The 22,421-nt window shown below is 41.7% G+C and overlaps 1 protein-coding gene across 5 annotated transcripts in view; it reads left to right on the top strand.

Annotated features, from left to right (window-relative positions):
* kalrna (kalirin RhoGEF kinase a) overlaps positions 1-21,689 on the top strand; it is a 139,935-nt gene extending 118,246 nt beyond the window's left edge. Inside the window, exons 44-68 of one of the 5 annotated variants that reach the window (XM_016680287.1) lie at positions 176-271; positions 1,836-1,948; positions 2,054-2,120; positions 2,199-2,302; positions 2,380-2,449; positions 2,523-2,609; positions 2,824-2,916; positions 3,279-3,329; positions 3,445-3,522; positions 3,604-3,789; positions 3,984-4,155; positions 4,800-5,008; positions 6,364-6,638; positions 11,947-12,112; positions 12,783-12,845; positions 13,571-13,598; positions 14,727-14,889; positions 15,029-15,150; positions 15,251-15,382; positions 15,476-15,637; positions 16,634-16,712; positions 16,806-16,857; positions 17,545-17,693; positions 17,862-18,000; positions 18,087-21,689. In XM_016680287.1, the coding sequence (XP_016535773.1) occupies positions 176-271; positions 1,836-1,948; positions 2,054-2,120; positions 2,199-2,302; positions 2,380-2,449; positions 2,523-2,609; positions 2,824-2,916; positions 3,279-3,329; positions 3,445-3,522; positions 3,604-3,789; positions 3,984-4,155; positions 4,800-5,008; positions 6,364-6,638; positions 11,947-12,112; positions 12,783-12,845; positions 13,571-13,598; positions 14,727-14,889; positions 15,029-15,150; positions 15,251-15,382; positions 15,476-15,637; positions 16,634-16,712; positions 16,806-16,857; positions 17,545-17,693; positions 17,862-18,000; positions 18,087-18,644 (3,414 nt within the window). In that variant the 3' untranslated portion in view covers positions 18,645-21,689. Of the gene's footprint in view, positions 1-175; positions 272-1,835; positions 1,949-2,053; positions 2,121-2,198; positions 2,303-2,379; positions 2,450-2,522; positions 2,610-2,823; positions 2,917-3,278; positions 3,330-3,444; positions 3,523-3,603; positions 3,790-3,983; positions 4,156-4,799; positions 5,009-6,363; positions 6,639-11,946; positions 12,113-12,782; positions 12,846-13,570; positions 13,599-14,726; positions 14,890-15,028; positions 15,151-15,250; positions 15,383-15,475; positions 15,638-16,633; positions 16,713-16,805; positions 16,858-17,544; positions 17,694-17,861; positions 18,001-18,086 lie in introns of those variants that run through there. The other 4 variants (XM_007569329.2, XM_016680288.1, XM_016680290.1 and 1 more) reach the window with 4 other exon arrangements.
* The last annotated feature ends 732 nt before the right edge of the window (positions 21,690-22,421 follow it).

Raw genomic sequence — 22,421 nt, 5'->3', positions numbered from 1 at the left:
AATCCACATCTGGAGATTTTAAATGAGTTTTTACATAGATTTTCTTTTCAGCTTTGCTTTTCTTCTTCCTTGTTTTCAGTATTGTTGTGATGGAATATAACTTTAACTGGCTTCTCTTGGTTTTCCTCCTTTCCTTCCAATCTAACCTGCTGCTCCTTCTGTCTTCCTCACAAAGTCTTCATCCTTGCTAACATCTCTGCAGTCGTCCTCTGACGTCCCCAGCGCTGCAGAGCTGGTTAGCGCCATAGAGAAGTTGGTTAAAACCAAGATGGTGAGTCACCAGCTAGAGGACAGAATTATCTTCAGTCCAAAGCAGGAGAACAAATGCCCACGAAATATCTTACCATATTTAGTTTTAGAACAAGGAGCAATCTTGGACTCATAAGGTCTGATAGAATCTGTCATGAAGCTCACCTCACCTCACCTCTGGGAGTTGAGGAGCTTTATGGACCCATTAAAGCCCAGATCAGTGTCAAAAGCCCCCCTCCCCCAAAAAGTCTTGGTGGATTCCAGTCATCCTCTGCAGTCTCACTTCAATCTTCTCCCTTCAGGAAGGAGATCTGGTCTACATGGCTGTAGAACAAACAGATTAAAACTCTTATCCCCACAGACAGTGGTTTTATTTTTGTTTTTGTTTTTTTTAAATGTAGATTTAATGCCCTGATTTAAGGTCACTTTCGTATTACTGAAGTTCAAGTAATTTTTAGCCCGAGCTTTTCATTTTGTAACGTTTGTCTTGGCTCAGTCTTCTTGTCACGTAAAATCTTGTGTGAATGTGTTGGCCGTCACCACTACTTGTAAATGAATTGCCCTTCGGAGTCCTAATGAAGGGAACTTATTGATCTCACAACCAGCCAAAAAGCCACCAACCTTTCTTTACACAGCTTCTCTGTAGACATGCGAAGGTGACAATAAATTCTAGTCACAAGTATGATAATCGCCATAGTTCCTTAACTTAAATGTAAATTAATACTATTGTATATGATGAAAACTTTGTACGACTCTTAAAAATAAAAACCAAGTATGAAATGGTAAAGGAGCAAACTCTGTGTCTGTTAGCTGGGTTGGAATCAGCCGCCGACTCCTCCAAGTTTGTTTATATCGTCTTCCACTGTGATTCTCCTAGTCAGTGTAGTTTCACTTCAGTCTTGTGGCAGGCTGGAGTTCTTCATTCAACCATGATCCTTCTGTGGACTGCTGTGCATTACCATGAGCTCTGTCTGAACGTCATGCATCCTCAGATAAAGAAAAAAAAAGTTTCCAACCAAAATAACTGTATGATTGTTACTCTGACTTTATTGTCTGTAGTTTGTTTGTTGCTAGAAAAGTTTAATCTGCACATTTCAAATGCAATGTAATTCTGTGTGTCATAAGTAAAACATGGCTGCAGTAGATGCTGTGGGATGTTATGTTTGATCGAGGCACAGTGGGTTGTTTTCCTGGAGGACATTTGTTTAAAGTTGGCTGCAACACTGCTCTCTGTTCAGCAATCAGCTGACGGCGTTGACCTACCAGCTGATTGCAGAAGAGATCCCTTCACCGCCACTGCCCCCTGCTGTTCGGAAACATCAGCCCCCCTGACCACCCTGCCTGGATGCAGCAGCGTTCTGGACCAGCTGCAGATGTCTGAATGATTTTTATTTTTTTATTTTTAGACAGACCTGTGAAAAGACACTGTTGCTGTAATCGGTGCGACTAAACATAAACATCTGGACGAGTTTCATCTAGATCTTGCTGGGACTTTAGTCTCTTTAAACCTAGAAATGTTCTTCAGCTTACAGAAGGCTGACTTTGTAGCCCCATGCATGAATAACGTTGCTCGTTTTCCTGTTCAGACGGTGGAACCGTACCCAGGCTTCACCCCTCCGTCTCCACCTGAACAACACACACCGGTTCAGGCACGGAACTCCGAACAGGACCAGAAAGCCAAAGCTATGAGACACCGGACGTGAGTACTCTCGGCCGACTTTCTTCTGCGTTGCTGTGACCCGTAGCGTCGCTGCAGATGATAATTATGTGACTGACGTGTCCACGCTGTGGTTTGTGTGTTCAGGTTTGTCCTGAACGAGCTCATTCAGACAGAGAAGGACTACGTCAAAGACCTGGGAATCGTGGTGGAGGTAAGGATTCCAGACCAGGCTGCCGGTCAGGCGAAGCAGAATGCAGTGGTGTCACTGTCATTTGCTGTCTCCCTGCAGGGATTCATGAAGCGGATAGAAGAGAAGGGCGTTCCAGAGGACATGCAGGGAAAAGAGAAAATAGTATTTGGGAACATCCACCGCATCTATGACTGGCACAGAGAGTAAGTCTCCCAGATGGGGCTGGAAGCATTGAGGGGTCGTCTGTATCTGCTGCTGACGTTCCTCTGGTGTGCCTCAGGTTCTTTGTCGGAGAGCTTGAGAAGTGTGTTGAGGACAACGGGCTCCTCCCAGAACTTTTCATCAAGCATGTGAGTAAAAACAGGAAAGGATGTCTAACGTTCATGTGTTGAACTGTGTGAAGACTTCATGTTTGTGTTGCAGGAGAGAAGACTGCACATGTATGTGGTTTACTGTCAGAATAAACCCAAATCGGAGTACATCGTTGCAGAGTATGACAAATTCTTTGAGGTACGTAGTTTTTTTTTATTTTTATATTATCATTACCTGTCTGTCTTAACATACATGATTCCCTCATGATTTTCAGTTCTTTTATTAGTGAGTCATGTCAACATTTTCATTTTTTAACTTGTTCTTGTCCCAGGATCATTTCTGTGACTAATATATTGTCAGAAGCATCTGACCAAACACTAGATCTCTGTGTTGGTGTCGTTCTGCTTTCCAGGGGATCCAGCAGGACATTCAGTCCAAACTGAGCATCAGTGATTTCCTCATTAAACCCATCCAGAGAATTACCAAATATCAGCTGCTGCTAAAGGTACCAAACACATTTGTGACCTGGCAAATGTTGCTTTCTCTATTTAATGTTCCGGATCCTGCAGACGCAGTGTGAAGAGCATGGAAATGCATTCATACCCTTTACAAACACGAAACGTGTGTGTTTGTGTTTGTAACACACACGTTACAAACACAAACTGTCTGTACTTGCAACACACTCTGCAGTCATGCTTGCATTTCTAAAATAAACCCCATTTTCTTCCTCTTCATTATCTGCACTCTTTGTGTTGTCCTAAAACCTAAAATACGTTGAAGCTGGTATGAACGCTTTTTCTAGGCACTGTAGCTTGATAAGCGACCTGTTTGAGTCACTGTTAACTGGGCGCTAATGTTTCTTCTTAGGACTACCTGAAATACAGCTCTAAGGCTGGCATGGACTGTAAGCAAATTGAGGTAATCCAAATCAATCATGCAGAGAGAGAATACTTTGTGTGTAGAGTCCAGCCTGTATCTGGAATGTCTGTGTATTTTTCCTGAGATCGCAGGACTGTTTTCTCTCTCATGACAGAAAGCTGTGGAGTTGATGTCTGAGGTTCCTAAGCTCTGCAACGACATGATGAATCTGGGCCGGCTTCAGGGATATGAGGTGTGTTGTCGTGCCAACATTCCACCGACTAGACTCCTTCTGAAACTTCAGCTCTTAAAGCCGCCCTGGTTGTCTCTGCAGGGAAATCTGGCCAATCAGGGCAAACTGCTGCAGCAGGAAACCTTCTTTGTGACAGAGCAAGATGCTGGAGTCTTGTCGCGATCCAAAGAACGCAGAGTCTTCCTCTTTGAGCAAATCGTCATCTTCAGTGAACTGCTCAGGAAAGGCTCATCCACACCTGGCTACCAGTTCAAAAAGTGCATTAAGGTGGGTAGATGATGTCGGTGCGGCAGATGTTCCATTGACTGATGCCAGACTTGGAGACGTTCACAGCGTTTTACTTCAAGATGACTGAACGCGTGCGATGGATGGATGGATAGATATTAATTTTTTCATTCATTCAAACACAAAGTGGCTGCTGAATGATCGGCATTACTTTTTTTTCCGGGTTTTCCCCACAGGTGACCAACCTGGGTCTGGAGGAAACTGTCGACAACGACGCCTGCAAGTTCGTCATGTTCTCTCGCGGCTCATCGGAGCGCTTCACTCTGCAGGCCGCCAACGTCGACACCAAGCAGGTCTGGATCCAACACATCCAGAACATCCTGGATGCTCAGAATGACTTCCTGTCAGGTGCGGACACACACACACACACACACACACCAACACAATGCAAAACATGAAACCTTTAACTAATCCTTAGCCAGAGATGTTATTGGTTCCCGTTGTGTCACACGTATGATCAGGGCACATGACTCAACGTTAACATCTGTATTCATCACATCTGGTTTCAGTTAAAGTTATGTATTAGCTGCTACGCTAACAGAAACAGACATGTGCTAGCAGGTTGGGTGGTCCACTGACTGTTCATTATAAATGTGACATGAAATGAAACTTCAATCCATCTATCTGACACATTATCCAGAGCGCCAAACCCTCACACCCCAGAAAAGGCTGAAAATGGAACCTACAACGTCAACAATGTGCTTAAAGAGCCAGCTGTCCTCGTAAAGAGGACGGCAAAACGAAGAGAAGCCTGCTTTGCGTCCATTTGTCCCTTCAGAGATGAACTCGTTGTGGGAAAATGGCATCATAACGAAAGGCCAGAAAACGATTACCCCACTCTCTGTACATAGGCTACATCAATATTGTATGCAAAGGGAACCAGGCTGTTAAAGCAACTAAACGATGTGGAAGAGGCATTTTCCACTGTCCCACGTTATCCAGTGGCAGCTCAACAGAAACCATCAACTCTGACCTTTTGTGTGTGTTTGCAGCTCTGCAGTCTCCCATTGTGTACCAGCAGTGTCAAAGCAAAGACACTGGCTCCTCTCTGATCAGACGGCCCTCATCGTCAGGAAACCGGCCATCATCATCCTCCCACAGCCGGCCGTCCTCAGCTCTGGACGGCCGGCTGGACTTCGGTGAGAAGAGCCCTTTAAAAGTGTCTACCTCCAATGGCAGCTCCGCTTCCTTTGAATCCAGTGTGAGTTCCCACATTCTTGCAGCCTGCTCTTTTATTCAGGTATTTTTTGGTGCGCCTTTCATTCTGAAACTTGAGTAAACACAACACACACTTTGTACGTCAGCTGACCTAAAAGCCAAGCTTAATATCTAGGCTGCAGTCCAGTGGGTAGTGGAATATCTAGCACACTATGCTCTGACTTTATTAGCTTCTTCTCCAACAGCTTGGCTGTGACTCACTGGAGTCGGATGCAGAAAAGAAAAACTTATGTTGAACTAAGTAAAAAAAAAAAAAATAAAATCCCTGTGTTGTTCTCGGTGACGGTAAAACACATCCAGTTCCTCTTGGGGTTCATTCACACAGCAGGCAAATGCAACCCTAGTCCAAATTTTTAAATTTAACTTTTAGTCCTCATGGAATCTACATCCAACTTTTTCACGGCAGTCTGAATGGCCAATTCTGATCTTTTCCCTCATGTCGCATTTAATCTGACTTTCACGTCATTGAAGATCTCGCACCAGAAATCAGACACAGTAAATCTGGATGTAAATGACAGCTGAAAATTTTAATTATGACAGAAGTCACATCACCACTTCCAAACAGACTTCTCTCCAGAAGTTACAGCCCAAAAGCCACAAGATGTTCTATTAGTTGGACTTTCTTTTTATTATCTTCTCTTTGTCTGATGATTTTATTACAATTCAGCTCTTATTGCTGAATAATTAATTAATCCATAGACTGTGGGGTCTGTTATTATTTCCATAAACAGAACGCTGCTGTGTGATGTATAAGTTTTTCTTCTGTGCATGCAGAGCGCTTTGGGGTCGTAAACGGTTCACGATTTCTATTCGTCTGTTGTTATGAATTGGAATTGAGCATCTGGACCTGCTGTGTGAACGTGGACTTAAAACATACACACCACTTCCATTAATATCCGATCCTGCAGGATAATGCCGGCTTTATCCGTTCCAAACGATGCTTTTCCGTTTGAGACAGTTGTCCAGTGTACAAGTTGCCGTCAATTTCAAGTGAAGTCGGGCAATTTGGACACGGTCCTCTATCTGCATTGCTTTATCTACTTTGTATTTCACACAACCACTAGCAGCACAACAATCACACAGCATGATGCTGTCACCACCATGCTCGACTGTTGGTACAGTTTGTTTGTTGTTTACTTTTTAGGAGCCCTATTAGTTTCCACTCAGGTTACTAATATGAAAGCCTCACCTTGAGTCTGAATGGTATTATCCTCCAGTTGATATTTGGCTTGTTCATGTGGGTAGATGCACATTTTAGTTGAGCTTGAATGTGAGAAGACATGTTGACTCTCTGCACTGCTGTGATCCCCAACCTCCCTCTCCTCTCCTCCTCCTCAGCATGATGACTGTAACGGCCTCTCCACCATGCGGGTCACTCAGGACTACTCTGCACTCAAAGAGAACGAGATAAGTGTCAGCAGAGGAGACGTGGTCCATGTCCTGAGCATCAATCAGCAGAACATGTACCTCGTTTCTCGGCCGGCCGACAGCCAGTCACCCGAGGCCGAGGGCTGGTTGCCGGGACACGTCCTGGGCCCGCCCGCAAAGTCCATAAAAGACTCTTTCTCCACTTCCTCCTTCCCAGCCGCTGTGGCAGATGCCAACAACATCAAGTAAGTCCCCCCCTTCCCCCCCCCTGCCCTTCACCCCTCCAAACCTCCCCCACCCGAACCCTCCAGCATCACTTGTTTGGCTGGCAGACGGACGACTGGACTGGATGAGCGGTGTGGAAGCTCCATCTGCCTGCTTGTGTTTGTGTTGTTTTTCTTGAGTGGGCTCCTTAACTCCTCACTGCCTGTGCCCTCATCTCCTAATCCCTCACCCCTCCTGCTGCTTCCTGCTCTGACAGGACACAGAAGGATTCCCACCGAGTCACTGCTCTACAGAGCACTAAGGTACCGCCTCCCGCCCTCCTCCCACTCCACCCGACTCCCCTCCAATCTAACTGACTGCCAGTCTGCTGAAGGGAAATCCACTTGTTGTGGCCTGAAAGCGAGCTAAAACACACACTGATCCCACAGGAGTAGACCGGGTAGAACATGTAGCTGACTCTGACCCGGGGGTCCATGTGGAGCTAAAACCGGATGTTTTTTTTTTGTTTTTTCAGTTCTAACAACCTGCTTCTGTTTTTCTTTTGTACTTCTCGTGTTTACCGTTTCTTTGACAGAATAAAACTCACCTGGTCACCTTCAGGTGGATTCTGTTCTCCGTAGAGGAGAATATTTATTTTGTTGTCTGTGGCAATCTGTATACATTTTGTGTTGATTCTTGTTTTTTCTTTCTTGTTAATTATTATTTTATTTCTTAGACAAAGTCGGATTTGTTTCCTGCTTTGTGTTGATTTTGTTCACTGTACAAAGTTCATACTGTTATATCTGACTGAGGCTCTAGAACATTCCTGTTTAAAAAAAAAAATGCCATTTGCACTATTTATGAAGATAAAAAAATATGAATGAAGTCAGGCTGTGCAATATGTTTGACTTAACGGCAGCGCTCAGCTTTGTTCTGTCCGTAGTCTAAGGATTTTAGATGTTTTTTTAAATATGTAAAATAAACCTTTTGGATATAAGCATGAGTTAGAGCAGAAGCGTGAAGGTGGACATGTTTTGTTCTGCTTTAGAATGAAGATGGTATGTAGTTTTTAATATTTGTAAATAAATTACAAGAGCAAACTGAATATCTGCCTGCATTTCTACACACACTAAGTACACCATTTGTTAACATGAGAGCAAAGCACCTGCAGTTCAGTAGACATTACGTAGGTATAGCATGGTTTTACTGCTACTAGCATTCCTGTGTATGAAAAGCATAGATCCTGGTGGCTGCTGGTCATTTCATCTCTACGTCCTTTCATACCTCTATGTCTTTAGGTAATTCTGCACCTGACTTTCTCAGATATTGAATAGAGCCGCCTGCTACGGGATGTTTCAGGAATCGGTTCACACCTGCCAGGGAAGCATTTGATCCAAACCAAGCCAAACATTTCCAGTCATTTTCAATATTCTACCACTTCAGTAGTTTACTGCGGGGAAATATGGTTTCATAACTCTGTATTATCCACCTAGTTTGGTTAGATCAGAGGTTATAATATTTAATGTGTACTCAAAGTAATCTGGGATAAATAAGATCCAGAGTAGAACAATAAGGGTTTGAGTCAAAGATTTCAAAATCAATTGATTGTTCCCATAATTTCCGAAAATACTTTAGCTAGACTGAACAATAAACTGAGATAAAGTGCATTTTAGCAAAATCGTTTCGCAGGTGTGAAATGCATGGGGATGAATTGAGCCGCAGCCATCTTGGCTTTATTTCCAGATAGAAGTGTGAAGTGTGATCGTCTGCACCGTTTACTCCTTTTTGTCGTAGTGTTCTTTTTGATTCAGTTTGTCTTTGAGTTGTTACTAACCTTCACGGTTTGACACTCCACATAAAAAGCAGCCCTCAGACTGAAGCATGAAAAAAACAAAACAGACGGAACCTTGGATTGTATTTATTTCACCAAAAAGATTTGAAATCTTCGAGACCAAAAGAAACTGCAGTGCATCTTTTTTTTAAAAAAAAAGCAAAAAAAACAGTTTTTTCCCGCTGTCTGTGCTTCATTTCACATTTTAAAATCTTGAGATTTAGTTTAATTCAGTTTGAAACAAAGTTATTTCAAGCCACATTACAAATGGATCCAATTTAAGGAATCCAGTTCAGATTTGATTGGTTGGGTTTAGATCGAATTACGGAATGCCCAATTCCATCTGAGGACCTGATCGCGTTGCGTCGGTGACTTTTAAACCTCATCCTTCCTTCCGAGCAAGCATGTGATGACAGTGGAGAGAGACGACTCCCTTTTAACTACGAGACCTCCAGCAGAGCCAGGCCATGCATGAACAACAATATGCCAGTGAGAAGTCAGAGCTGCCTGCGTCTCCCCAGAACACTCAACATCTGAATCAGGTGTTTTATGACTGAAAGGTAACAAAGATGGCAGGTTTCTAAACGGGTGCAGCGCACTGGAAGTGTTTTGAGTATTCTGTCCAAGTTTCTGATGGAGCAAAACTAAGGGTTTGTACAACCTTTGCTGGGGAAGGTGGTTTTAAATCCATTATAAAAATGTAAAGCATCCACATCGAGACCTATAAAGACTAAATTCTTGTCGAACCTTATAAATTCTGTCTGTTGACTGACTCACCTGACTGACTTTGCATTCCAGCTATTTCCAGATTAGCTTTTGCATCTATTTGAAACTTGACACCACACCTTTAATATTTTTTTACCACATTGACATCTGGAACAACACCCCCATTCCAGTGCCAATGGATTACAAGTTTTTTTTTCATTAAACTGTCAGTCATAATTTTAAATTAGTTTTCCAATCAGAAGTCAAATTTTATATTGACTATCTGAGATAAACCGAATGCATGTTTGTATCCCCAGACTCCATTGCCATTTCAGTCAATGACACAAACTAATGAAGATGTTCACCATCCATTCTGATTGAGCTTGAACTAGTTTGCAAAAAGTGTGGTCAGAAAACTCGACGTGCAAGACGCAATATACCACAATTTTTTTTATTTATAAAGTAGAGTAAAAGTAGCCGATGCCTTGGCGTCTGGAAAAGCAAGCGTTTTGGTCTGGAGCATGGAGGCAGGTTTGAAAAATTTGTTGCTCACTTTCAGTTTTTCTTCTTTTGTCGTACATCTTAACATCACAGAGAGAACTTGAGCAAATGGAAAAGGAAATTTTGAATTTATCCTTTGAGGAACTGTTTTCATGCAGCCACGTTTTTGTGTTTAGGAACATGGATATCCTGAATGCAGGGGCTCCTCAAATTCAGGCCTCGAGTCCCTACAACCTTTAGGTGCGTCTCTAGTCCAACATACCTGAGACAAATGGCTGATTGACCAGCTCACTATGCAGCCAAGTTCTCCAGAGTCCTGCTGACTGTTTGACTCGGGTGCTATGACTCGGCTCCAGTCATAGCACCGACCCTCTGACTGGATTTGAGGATCCTGCTGTATAAGGTCATGCCACAGTTTATTTCTAACATTAAATCAGACTGACCGTTTGCTGTTTTAGATCAGTCAGGATTACCAAAGTCTTTGTTAGATGGCAGAATATTTTTTTTACTTAATTTCAGAAGTTTTATTAATGTGGGAGAATCCAGGTGACGACGGTCTGAAAGGTACTTTCAGCTTAGAAGTTAGATTGGATCTCATCTGTGGCTCATTTTAATTCAAAGCTTCAGATGTACATCTCGTTACCGACATGGGCTGAAAAGTCAGGAAGAATTTCCTCCAACAGCAACATAAAAAGCAACATTTCAATTTGTAACTGCATGTAGGAACAGAGACAGTCTGGAGACATGCTCCGTCGTCTGATTAAATAAAATTAAAGTGTTGACTATGATGGTCATTGTTGCATGTGGAGGAAAAAAAATGGAAGCTTGCAAGCCTGTTCTTGCAAACCCGGGGTGTCAAGATGCTGCCACCACTGCTGTCTCGAGACATCAGCTAGGACGTCAAAGATCTGGTGATCAAAGACTGAACATTGCACATCAACTTACCAGAAATGGTTTGATCTGCAAAAGCAGATGGATGATTTTGACATTAGGTCCAAGACACGGGTGCAAGGAGCTGAGCACCTGGTTGGCCACATTGCAACAGAAAGATTACACTCATGGTCAGAACAAAATATCAGTTGATTGATTTTTATGTCCTCTAAATAAGAAGTATTTTTACGACAGGTCCTCTACTTACAACTGCATGCTCACAGATTATATTCTCATGAACCGTATAATGGAAGCTGTTCAGCTGAAACAGCCCCTCACTGGAACTGACGTCTCAGTTAACCAGTTCACTTTATGTTCAAATATATGCAGAGCTCTGATTGGTGGATCCTTCAGCTGGGCGAACCCTTCATAAACTATAGCATCACAAAGCCCACCCACTTTGAGAAATGCTCTGATTGGCTGGTTTTACTGTAGTCTGCTGAAGAATTTGCATTGAAAGGCTCACTATAAAATCCCAGAGGGTCTGCCTAGCAACCGCCCAGATGGAATTCTGATAGGAAGAAAACTGGATATTCCTGTATATGCCAACATTCAACAAGAAGGTGGTTAATTTATAAATAATTAAATAATGGAAATGATTCTGATTAAAAAAAAAAAAGAATTTCAATGGATGCTATAATAAAAATTGAATTCACCTTTTTTTTTTAAATTGACAAACATGGATGCGCTTGAGGGCCTTGATGGTTTTCCATCAACAACAGAAGCTTAATTTGGTTTAAGTTGATATGAAACAACAAATGAATGATTTTAAAATGGTTGCTTAAAAACTGCAAGAGGTAAGTGACATGACGATTCTTGTGAGAAGCAAAATCAACCATGTCCTCATGTCTAGTTAATATGGCCGACTTCCCACAGGGCACTGAAGCTGTTTACTGAAGGAAAGTGGTGTTGCTCTAATGACTCCCTCAGTTTCCATGTCCATGGCTACAGCTTCACATAGAGAATAACACTGACAGGACCTTCATACAAATAAAGAACACACTAAATTCCTGTTCTGTCTTTTAGGCGGAACAGAGTAGATTTTATTTTATTTTTTTAGAGGGGGGGGGAGCGGAATCTGGAAAAAAAATCCAAAAGATTGTGTTGAATTTGATTGAAATGTTTGTTTCTTTTGTCGTGGAATCCTCTTCTGTAAATTTAGGGAAACCCTAAAACAACTAATTCTAAAGACAATTATTCATCTCCACACAGGGAAATGAACCCAGAGCGACAGATAGCTTTCAATGCCTCTGGATTTATCCTGTTCATCTCCATTATTCTGACCCGACAGCTCCTGTTGCATCCACAGAATGGCTGAGCTGGACACTGCTAAGTTACTGCGTGACTGGCTGCTTGATGTTTGTCCTTCATGCACTGCACAGGAAGTCTTTGTCATGGAACACGCTACGCGCTAGGAAACGTGCTGAATCCAGGGACAGCTCCTTTCTGGGGTTCAGGAGTCAGGAGAACAGCCTCCTCCGCAAACCCAAAGATGGCGCAGTCTCCCCCCTCCCGCTAGCCCTGCCGAGCCCCAGCCACAAGGCTAAAGTGAGTACAGCTGGCCAGCGGCTCCAGTGGCTGATGTGGTGTGTATGTGCTATTAACTCCTTCCATCCAGACGTTTTATGAAACTGATCTTAAGCCTGATAGCAGCAGGAGCCAGTAGGCCGGTGCTGCCTGATGCAAAGCGGCACATCACCTTTATTGTGCATTTGCTTAATGGAAACAAGCCAATTAAAAAAATAAATAAATAAAAAAAGGGGGTCAATCCCACGTTTTTGGACTGTGGGATTAAACCTAAGTTTCTGCTTCACCTGCCTCTGCCACTGTGTCTTTGGGCAGGACACTTTGCCTGTGTCGCCTGCTGGTGATGGTGCAAAGTGGCAGCCGTGCTTCTGTCAAAAATAAAGTATATTTTAGATATAAGAATAAATGACAGCATAATTGGAAATGATTTGAAATCTATAAAGAAACATTACAAGTGAATGCCCTTCATGGCTTTTAAATGTAATCATTTTTTGCATCTTAATATTTGTTGATTTTCTTTTTTAATCTTCTGCATATTTTTGTTTCAGCCCACCAAGCCGCTAGAATTTATCAGCCTCTTTGTCTTCTCCAGTGCCAGCCTTAATTCGCTCGGCCTTTTCTCTCCTACTCACACAAACCTCTCCCTCCTTTTCCCCTGTTGTTCTTGTCCTGTTCCTCTGCTGTCCACCAGGACCTGCACACCTCTGACGAGTCAGAAAGTGAGGAAGACCTTGACCCAAAGACGGGCATGGAGGTATTCGCTGCCTAACTAGCATAAAGTTAGATGCAGTGCTATTAAAATCCCTTCCCCCAACCTTGGAGATTGCTTCTGTTTCTGTCATGTTTCAATGTTTCAGATCATCCAACTGATGATCCTCGGGTTATTTTCAGATATATATATATATTAAAAAAAACCCGAGGAAATACAAAAGAAATGTTCAAATTTTGATTTTATCTATTAAGAGCAAAAAAGTTATCTAAGCCAGTCTGATCCTAGGAAAAAAATCAGATTATCTTTCTGTTCCTTGTTAAATCATGAATTAGCTGCGATTAACGACATTGTCTGGGAAGAATGTCATTAGCCACACCCAGGGCTGATCACTGCCAGGCCTGTAGAATCAACTCATAGGTTACATTGGTCATTAACATCCATCGGTCTGCAACGGGTTACAGAACCATTTGTAAGGCTAACTGGAGTCAGAGCACCAACTGTGGTGAAACTTCCCAAGAATGGCCAGGTTTCCAAAATTACTACAAGAACTAATCGACAACCCAACTCATCCATTAGCCGTAACCCGGATTCCAACGTTTCATCACTTTCCTTTAGTCTTTGCCGCTTACAGTTTACTGTGTGTTTGTTGTTTTATGTTTCCATTGTGTAAAATACTTTGAGTTGCCTTGTTGCCGAGATGGGCTGCACAAATAAACTTGCTTAATGTTTGCAACCTAACGGGTATCTTTTTTGTTGTTGCTTTCCAGCTTCTTAACCCAAACTTCATCCAGGAAGGTGAGACACAAACGAATTCACACGATCCGGCGGTGTCTTAAGGGAAGCTGTCATCTTTACCTTTTATTGTCACACCATAAGCCATACCCTCTACCCTCACACACTTTATTTCTTTTTATAACTATAAAAAAAATACCTAGAGTTAGGTAGGTTAAAAGTGTTAAAGAAAACCTCCAATTGGAATCATATAAACACCACCCAAGAGTTAAAAGTTGAATTTGGTAGGTCTTTCATAGAGCTCATTAATGGTCAAAGTCTAAACAGCTGTTATAAATGATCACATATAAAAGAAACAACCACAACAGATACAGTGGCTGTAAAAAGTATTCACCTCATTGGACGTTTTAACCCTTTATTGTTTTCACAAAGCAATCATGATATAAAAAAACTTCCTTTTTGCCAAACAATTTACAAAAACTCTTTAATATCAAAGGAAACTGATTTCTACAACAACTAAAAAAAAGCCAATTAAGTAAAAATATTTAACTTGAAATAAGTAACTGGATAAATATTCACCCCTTTAAAGAGGCTGACCTAATTCAACAAAGGTCCAGCTGCATGGTGCTGGTAGTCTCACCAGAGGCGCTCTCTGCCTGTCTGGCGCCCTGGGCAAACAACCCCAACCAGCTTCACCCATGTGAAGCATGGTGGAGGCCGAATCATGCTGTGGGGATGTTTCTCAGCAGAATCCTGGAAGGTTTGTAAAGGTAGAAGGTAAAAAAATAAAAATAAAATAAAAATATAAACTAGTAAAACAGACCTGGGTAAAAATGATTGTACCTGTAACTTGATTTTTTTTTTAATGCAACTGCAATCAAACAATTTCTGTAAATATTACACATTCAAGAGAAACAAACAAAATGTAGCACAAGGTTACAATAAAAAAAAAAAAAGAAAAATATGAACACAAAATAGCCCCACTGGTGTAGATGCAAACAGACTCAGGAACTGAAAGACCTGAAGCTGAGGAACATGAATACAATCATTCATTGTGCATTTAGAAAGACGCGACCGTGAATAGTTGACAACGGCTCTGATTCCGTAGAAGCTAAACCTGGGATCTGTGCCTCAGAGTGGCCTTTGGGTGCTCTGAGGAGGAAACGGCCGTGATGTGTTTGCTGTCTGCAGTGGCCCCGGAGTTCCTGGTACCGCTGTCAGATGTGGTGTGTGCATTTGGGGAGACAGTCGTCCTCTGCTGTAAAGTCTGTGGACGACCCAAACCCACGGTAACCGTGAAGGGCCCCGACCAGAACCCGGTCACCAGTAACAACCGCTTCACCATTGATATCAGGTAAAACAGACCACAGGTGAAAACAAAAAGCCTTTCTTTTTCCTTTTTCAGCTTCATTCCTCAGTGTTTTTGTTTGTTTGTTTGTTTGTTTGTTTTTGCTACCTCTTCAGTCATTTTTTTTTGTTTCTTTCCTTTCAAGGGACACTGGTGACATCCTGATGAAGATCTGCAACTTAATGCCTCAGGATACGGGGATCTACACCTGTGTTGCTGTTAATGATCATGGCTCTGCTTCTTCCTCTGCGTCCATTAAAGTTCAAGGTGCCTCTCTTGTTTTTCACCACTGGTAGCCCCCCCCTCCTCCCTCCCATGCTTCTGCTGCAGCTCCAATGCTTTTCTGTTTCATCGTTTTAAACTGAAGGTATCCCAGCAGCCCCGGGGAGGCCTCTGGCTCAGGAGGCGTGCAGCACCACGGTGCTGGTCCACTGGCCTCCTCCAGCTTCATCTGCTCACTGCGCCATCACCAGTTACGAAGTAGAGTACCGGCAGGAAGGTCTGTGGAAACTGTTGAATCAAAAGAAGCTCTTTGACGTTCCAAGAAGACTAAGTACTTCTTCCTCTTCTCTCCCCTTCTTCCCCCCCACAGACTCGTTCCTGTGGCAGCAGGCGGCCAGCTGCAGGGAGGAGTGTGTCCAGATCGATAATCTTATTCCTGGAGGCCACTATCAATTCAGAGTTCGAGCCTCCAACCGCTGGGGGGTTGGCCCTCCATCACAACCCTCAAATATGGTCACACTGGGCAGCTGCAGTAAGGAGCACACACTCACACACTCCATGTTTTTTTTTTTTTTTTGTTTTTTTACTGATTTTGAACTGTACTGCTGCTGAACTGTGCTATGCAAAAAAAACTTGATTCATTGATTGACTGACTTATTCATTCATTCATTGGAATGCACCATAGATTCATTCAAGATAAAGTGATGTGAAAGTTCTCAATGAACTTTAATCATGTTAAGTCTTAGAAAGTGTTCAAATCTGCAGTCTAACAACTGTGCAGATTTTAACTCGATCTAGCTGTAGCCGTTTCCATTGAGCATATATCTGCTCAAATTGGAGTTATGAAAACAAATTTGCTTAATAGAGGGACGACAATTAAAAAAACAACAACAACATTTTTTCCTAATGATTTTGTCCTCGGTGGTGGATTTTCAGCCGTATGAAAATTATGGAAACACTTTTTTTTTGTTGCGTCACACTACTCATGTGATCAGCAGCCAGATGTTACCACAGGCAAAACCACAGAGAAAACAACAGGAAGTGGCAGGAGGATAATGTTTCTTAATTACTAATTGCGTGAACAAGTTTATTCACATGTGGCTTTAATCGCCTTTCTTATTCCATGAAAGCAAAATTGTGTGTGTGTTTTTTTTCTATATTAACAGAATACCAAGAAACTTTTGCACATCTGGAATGGAAACACAACTAGAAAAGCAGCCAAAAACATGAGAAACATAATAGACCCTTTAGGATTTTATATTAGGTTTCAGACAACCTGCTGAAAAAATACTGAATAAAAACAAACAAATAAATAAATTCATTAAGTTATTTATTTATTTATTTATTTATTTATTTATTTATTTATTTTTGCAATAAAATCTCGAAACAAAAAGGCAATCCTTTAACCCGTCCACCCAGATGGGTTCAATAGGATTTCCAAGTTTTCCACACAACATGACATGAAAATGTCTAGAATAAAATATGTTTCTGTTCCTCTTGTGTGTCTGCCTCTCTCTCTCCTGCTCAGCCTCTGGGTGCGATGGAACAGGGATTCATTGGAAAGACAGTTTTGAGTCAGTCTTCACTGAGATCAGCGAGATTGGAAGGTAAAGCATCGTGCCTCTTGTCGAATCGCCAGATAACATTCACTGTGAACCATTCTCAGAGTTTTAATGGCAGATCTCTGCTTTTTCCACAAGGGGGCGCTTTTCAGTCGTGAGAAAATGTTTGAACAAATCAACAAAGAAAGAGGTAGGACGCAACATGTGAGGATTAATGTTATTTCGTTCTGCCTAGAGGCACAGTTGTTTTTTGCTCAAAAGAATAACAATGATCTGATGTTTTATATTTTTGTGATAAGAAATATTTACCTCATTCATATAATCTTATCTTTAACAACTGTGACTCTGTGTGGAAAAGATCAGACATGTAACAACAGCTGGGGAAAAACTGGAGGCTGTCATGTTTACAGGAGAACAAGAAAAAAAAGGACCAATTCCCACCTGACATGATGTTTGAATGTGTTTGTTGTTACACAGATGAGTATGTCTTGTGTGCATTACTGGCATTGGTGTTGCATCTTTTGCAAAAAGTCTTAATAGCTTTATTATATGTAGCATTTCATATTATTTGTCATAATTTTAGATTTGATCACAAATACTTTGAACTTTGTGAATTTACTATTTGTTTTACTTGTTTGAGTTTTTCTATATATTTTTGCTTCCTCTCATTGTCTCCATCATTGCCTTTCCTCTCTTCCCGCATCATCTAAAATTTGCTACAAGATGCTGTAAAAGAAGGTTGAAAAAAAATGACATGACTATGTAATAGTTGGACATTTAACAAATGACTTGTGTGAGTTTTTGCCTGGACTTTCACTGTGAACATCTTTTCACTGAGAAACGTCTTTTTCTTCTTCTTCTTCTTCTTTCTGTCCAGGTTGCTGTTAAGTTTGTGAATAAGAAGATGCAGAAGAAAGAGCAGGTAGCTCATGAAGCAGACATTCTCCGACATGTCCAGAATCACCAGCTGGTGGCGCTGCTGGACACTTATGAGTCTCCTACCTCTCTGATGCTCATCCTGGAGCTGTGAGTTTTGTGGCACTGTCCAAACAAGATTAAAGTTGTTTTAAAAGTCGCATCTTTAGTATTCTGCTAAACACTCATTGTTTAGCAGAAATATTTTGTGGTTTTATGTTCATGTTTGGGCATATTAGCTAAAATGGCAATTTTTTTGTCTGATATTGCATGTATAAGGCTAGAAGATGGACGTTTGCTTGAGTATCTCGTTGCCCACGATGAGCTGATGGAAGAGAAAGTAGCATATTTTATCAGAGAAACCTTGGAGGCTCTCCAGCACCTTCACACCTGCAGAGTGGCACATCTGGATCTCAAGGTAGTAACTTATAGTCTAGGGTAAACAAGAAGGGAAAAAAAGCTTTAATGTCATTTTGGGCTGATTGTTATCTCTCCCTGTTGCAGCCTGAGAACATCATGGTGGATCTTAGAGCTCCGGCTCCATCTGTCAAGCTCATCGACCTTGGTGACGCTGTCCAGCTCTCTGCTAGCCGCCGATATGTCCACCTCTGTCTTGGAAACCCAGAGTTTGCAGCCCCCGAGCTCATTCGAGGTACGCCGGTCTCTGTTTCGACAGACGTGTGGAGCATGGGCGTGCTGGCCTATGTGATGCTCAGTGGCGTATCCCCATTTCTGGATGAGTCGCCGGAAGAAACGTGTGTAAACATTTGCCGCCTGGACTTCTGCTTCCCGGATGAATACTTCCGTCATGTAAGTCAGGCAGCCAGGGATTTTGTGTCTTCGGTGCTGCAGGAGGATCCCAGGAAGAGGCGTAGTGCCACTTCATGTTTACAACACCCGTGGGTGGGCCGGGGGGGCGCTCAGGGAGGTGAGTACTCCAAGACGCCCCTGGACAGGTCGAGGTTGGCCACATTCATCGATCGGAGAAGACAGTTACACGATGTCCGTCCCATCACCAACATCAAAGGTTTGGTGAGCAGCACTATGGGCAACACACTGTGATGGAGAGAACCATGAACAGTTCGTCCATCTGTGAACACCAACACTGAAATGTCTTTACTACTTTACTGTCTTATGGACTTATGAGTAAAAAAAAAAAAAACAACGTTCCCATTTGGTCCAACTTACAATCTTCTTGAATCTGGGTGGGTCACTGTTTGTAAAACTATTTGTGGCTCAGAACAGTTATTTATTCCACAACTTGTTAATTTATTTATTATTTTTGTTTGTTTGCTTTAAAATACATCCACTATAACCCAAAGAAATCATCTCAGCCATGTAGAAAGAGATGAAAACACTCCGGAATCACTAAACAGGAGCCATCGCTTCTTAGCCACAATGTTCGTATTTACACCAAGATTTACAGGCTGCATTTATAGAAGAGAAGCTAAAGTTATTTTTCATGTAAATTGTTCACATCTTACAGAAAACTTTGACAAAGCCGACAAGCATCCTGCACTTTCATCCGTTTCTCTGGCAAAGACGTGAACAAAAACTACTGAAAAATGTAGTGGCATAATCTCACAATGAACAATTATTATATATCATTATATTAATCCAATTGGGTGAAGTTTAGCAATAATAAATACATGTTTTTTTTGGGGGGGGGGTTTGCATTATCTTGCTGAAAGTTCCAATGATGACTCTTTTATATTTCCGTACTTTGCAGGCATTCGCAAATTGTTATTACATTTCAAAGAGGTAATGTCACCATGCACTTGAACAAGGATTTTAGGGCCTTTGGGGGACAACAGGCCCGCAGCATCACAGATCCTCCACTATGCTTGATGGGCATGATGTGCTTCTACATAGTCATTCTTTGCTTTATTGCAAACCTTTTTCTAGTGGTTTTGTCAAAAAGCTCCATCTTAGAATCCTCGGACTAAAAGACAGGATTCCATTTAAAGTCCATAACGAGTTTCAACATGATTATGATGGACAAACGTCTTTCTGGCATAACTTCCAAACATTGGCTGTTAAAAGAGTCTTGGGGTCCACAAAGATCAATACTAACAATACATTTTAAATCCAAATTCAACATGGCAGTGAAAAGGAGAGGTCTTTTGGAGTCTGTGGTTTCCCTAAATGTTGCAACACGGTTTATCTAAACGTTGAACAATGCCGAGCCTTAGCAGCTCTGTGGTTGGTGTGTAATACGTGTTCATCAGAGCACACTGCTGATCGAGAACACGCAGGAGGCAGAGCTCTTCATCCACCCTGCTGGGATGGAAAGCAGAGCTCATTGTCAAACATTACTTTTGGAAATGTTTTCGAATTCTTTAGATGTGCTTGTGTTGAATTGGTTTAAGCTCGCTGTTTTTTTTATTATTATTATTGTTATTATTATTATTTGACAGAATGGATGTAAATGTTAACTGAGATCCAACCTCCAAACTTACTGCACCCCAGATTTCTTCGGGCCCTTATACAGGCTCTATAATTCTTTGTGTTTGAATGATTAGAAGAAGATTGAACCAGAGTTATTTTCCTGTCGGATGGAACATAATCATCACCTGGACTCTTTGTAAATGTCCCTTTTCTGTATTAAAGACTTCTGAATTGATTTGAACAGACCGACCAATGTAACGCACACGTTTATTTTGTAATAATTATTCAACTTGAACGAAAGCAGGTCCAGCAGAAACGCCGGATCTGTATTAATAGAACCTGCTGTGATCCCCAATATGGTGAAAACCACACAACTACTACTGTTAGATTCACAGTTGATCCTTTTGCACCAGTGTAAAACTGTACCTTCAAGTGTAGTTTTGAATGTTCTTGTTCTGTTTGACACTGTAAAGATAACAGAGACCACTTGTTCTCCCAAACAGCCGATGCTCAGCTGCAGACGTCTGGCTCTGAACTGCTGGAATTCGCACTGATAATCAGCAAAACTAAAGGAAACATGGCACCTCTGTCCGTATTACTGTTTAAGGAGACATGTGTGTAGTTTACAGAACAGCAAAACTATCAGGGATCATCTGCATGTAAAACCACCTGGGATGTCTTTAAAATCAGATTGTAAACGTGTCTGTTTCAGGAAGTTAGTGTCTCGGTGATCCAGTGAACGTGTAGAGAAGTGAGCTCCATTGTACATTTCCAGCCTGACCCAGCCACTGTGGCAAACATCCTGCCTGGACTTGTGATGATGTCACTGCTTGGCCGATCTCGAAGACAGATGTTTACTTTTCCGCTCCAATTTAACGATGAATGTATAAATTAGAGAATGTGTTCTGTAAGTATTGCGCCGTCATAGACCACTGTCCCTACATCAGCAGCCTTAGGAAGCGTTCAGTGTGCCAGGCTTATGAAGCAGCTGTAATATAGCGACCATCAAGAAGGTTGTGTTGGTAACCGTCTGTGTTTATTAGTGCAACTGTAATAAAACCTGCTCAGGTTTCTGAAAACACTGGCAGATTTCAGCCAAATCTGTTTAGCACTGTTACTCACTCAGTAGAGCATCTACCGCTGATATAATATAATAATCTCCATTTCTTTTTAGTCACTGCCCAAAACAACCCAATGATACTGAAAGCTGCAACAAAGGAAGCCCACGCCTATGGGTGATTTTAACCACCCGCTGTCCTGCGTGTCTAAGATGTTTCTCCACTCCAGCACAGCTGATTTAAATAATTACATTACCTCTTCAGCATGCCGTCAGCTGCTGCTGAAGCCTGTTAATCAGTCACGTCATTTGAGCCAGGTGTGCAGCAGCAGGGAAACGGCTAAACCCGAAGACCAGGGTTGGGATCTCTGGTTTAAAGAGCGCCGTAGTCCAGGGATCCAGTCAGCGAGAAAAGTCTTCGTGAAAAGAGAAGACACCTTTTGTCACGCCCCGCATAAAGTGTGTGGGCTTCACCAGAGCAGTGTTGATATAATACATCCAACAATTTATTTAAATAAATAAATCAACATCATAATGTGTGAAATATCCATAAGAAGGATGAGTTCTGTTTTTCCAACTAAACAAATTCCAACACACTAAAAGCAAGGAGATTCTGCTGTACTCAGATTAAAACTGATTGAAAATGTTGACAGCCAAACATACGGAAGAGGATTAGGGCCACTGGGGGAAAATATATATATATATCAGATTTTTTTTTCAGTAGCTCAGAAAAAAAAAATCTCAGAATTCAGAGAGAAAAAAAAAAATCAGTGGCCCAAAAATAAATAAAAAATTCAGAATTCCTACAAACATAAAACAAAGATGCAGTGCTAGTTCTACTCTAGAAATAGTAAATAAAGATAAAAAGTAAAGTTTTATGAAATTGACCACTCAAAATATTATGTGACCCGTCTGACTTTGATGGTCAGAGGGAGAAACCAGGAGAGAGGTTTTATCTCTCTGGAGGTAAAACCAGTTTGGACACAATCTGGTTTCTGGCACAGCACTTTTGGACATGTTTACGGTTCCGTATTGTGGATTCGAAACCAGGTGAAGTCTAAGGCACAGGAGGAAATTAAAAACATTTTCTGCAGAGGTCTCAGACTAAATATGAACAAATTTAGAGAAGCAAGTGATGGAAATATAGTCTGACAAGGTGATCCATTTTCTTGTTGAGTTGGAGAAAACAGAACTTTCTGGCAATTTGGTTTCTTTTGTGTCAGATGTCAGCTGACAGTTTCTGGGGAAGGAGCCACTATGAGGTGCAGATTAACCAATCAGAAGCAGCGTTGGGATACAACAATGGGCACATCACATTAGACAGCCAATACATCTTGTTTTATTTTTTTCTATCTTTACATAAAATAGAGGGACACACTGACCAATTTTTAAAT

This window comes from Poecilia formosa, unplaced genomic scaffold, assembly GCF_000485575.1.
Source record: "Poecilia formosa unplaced genomic scaffold, Poecilia_formosa-5.1.2 Scaffold239, whole genome shotgun sequence".
NCBI classification, from domain to species: Eukaryota; Metazoa; Chordata; class Actinopteri; order Cyprinodontiformes; family Poeciliidae; genus Poecilia; species Poecilia formosa.
Note: the sequence above shows the minus strand (reverse complement) of the source record. Positions and strands in the feature narration are given on the sequence as shown.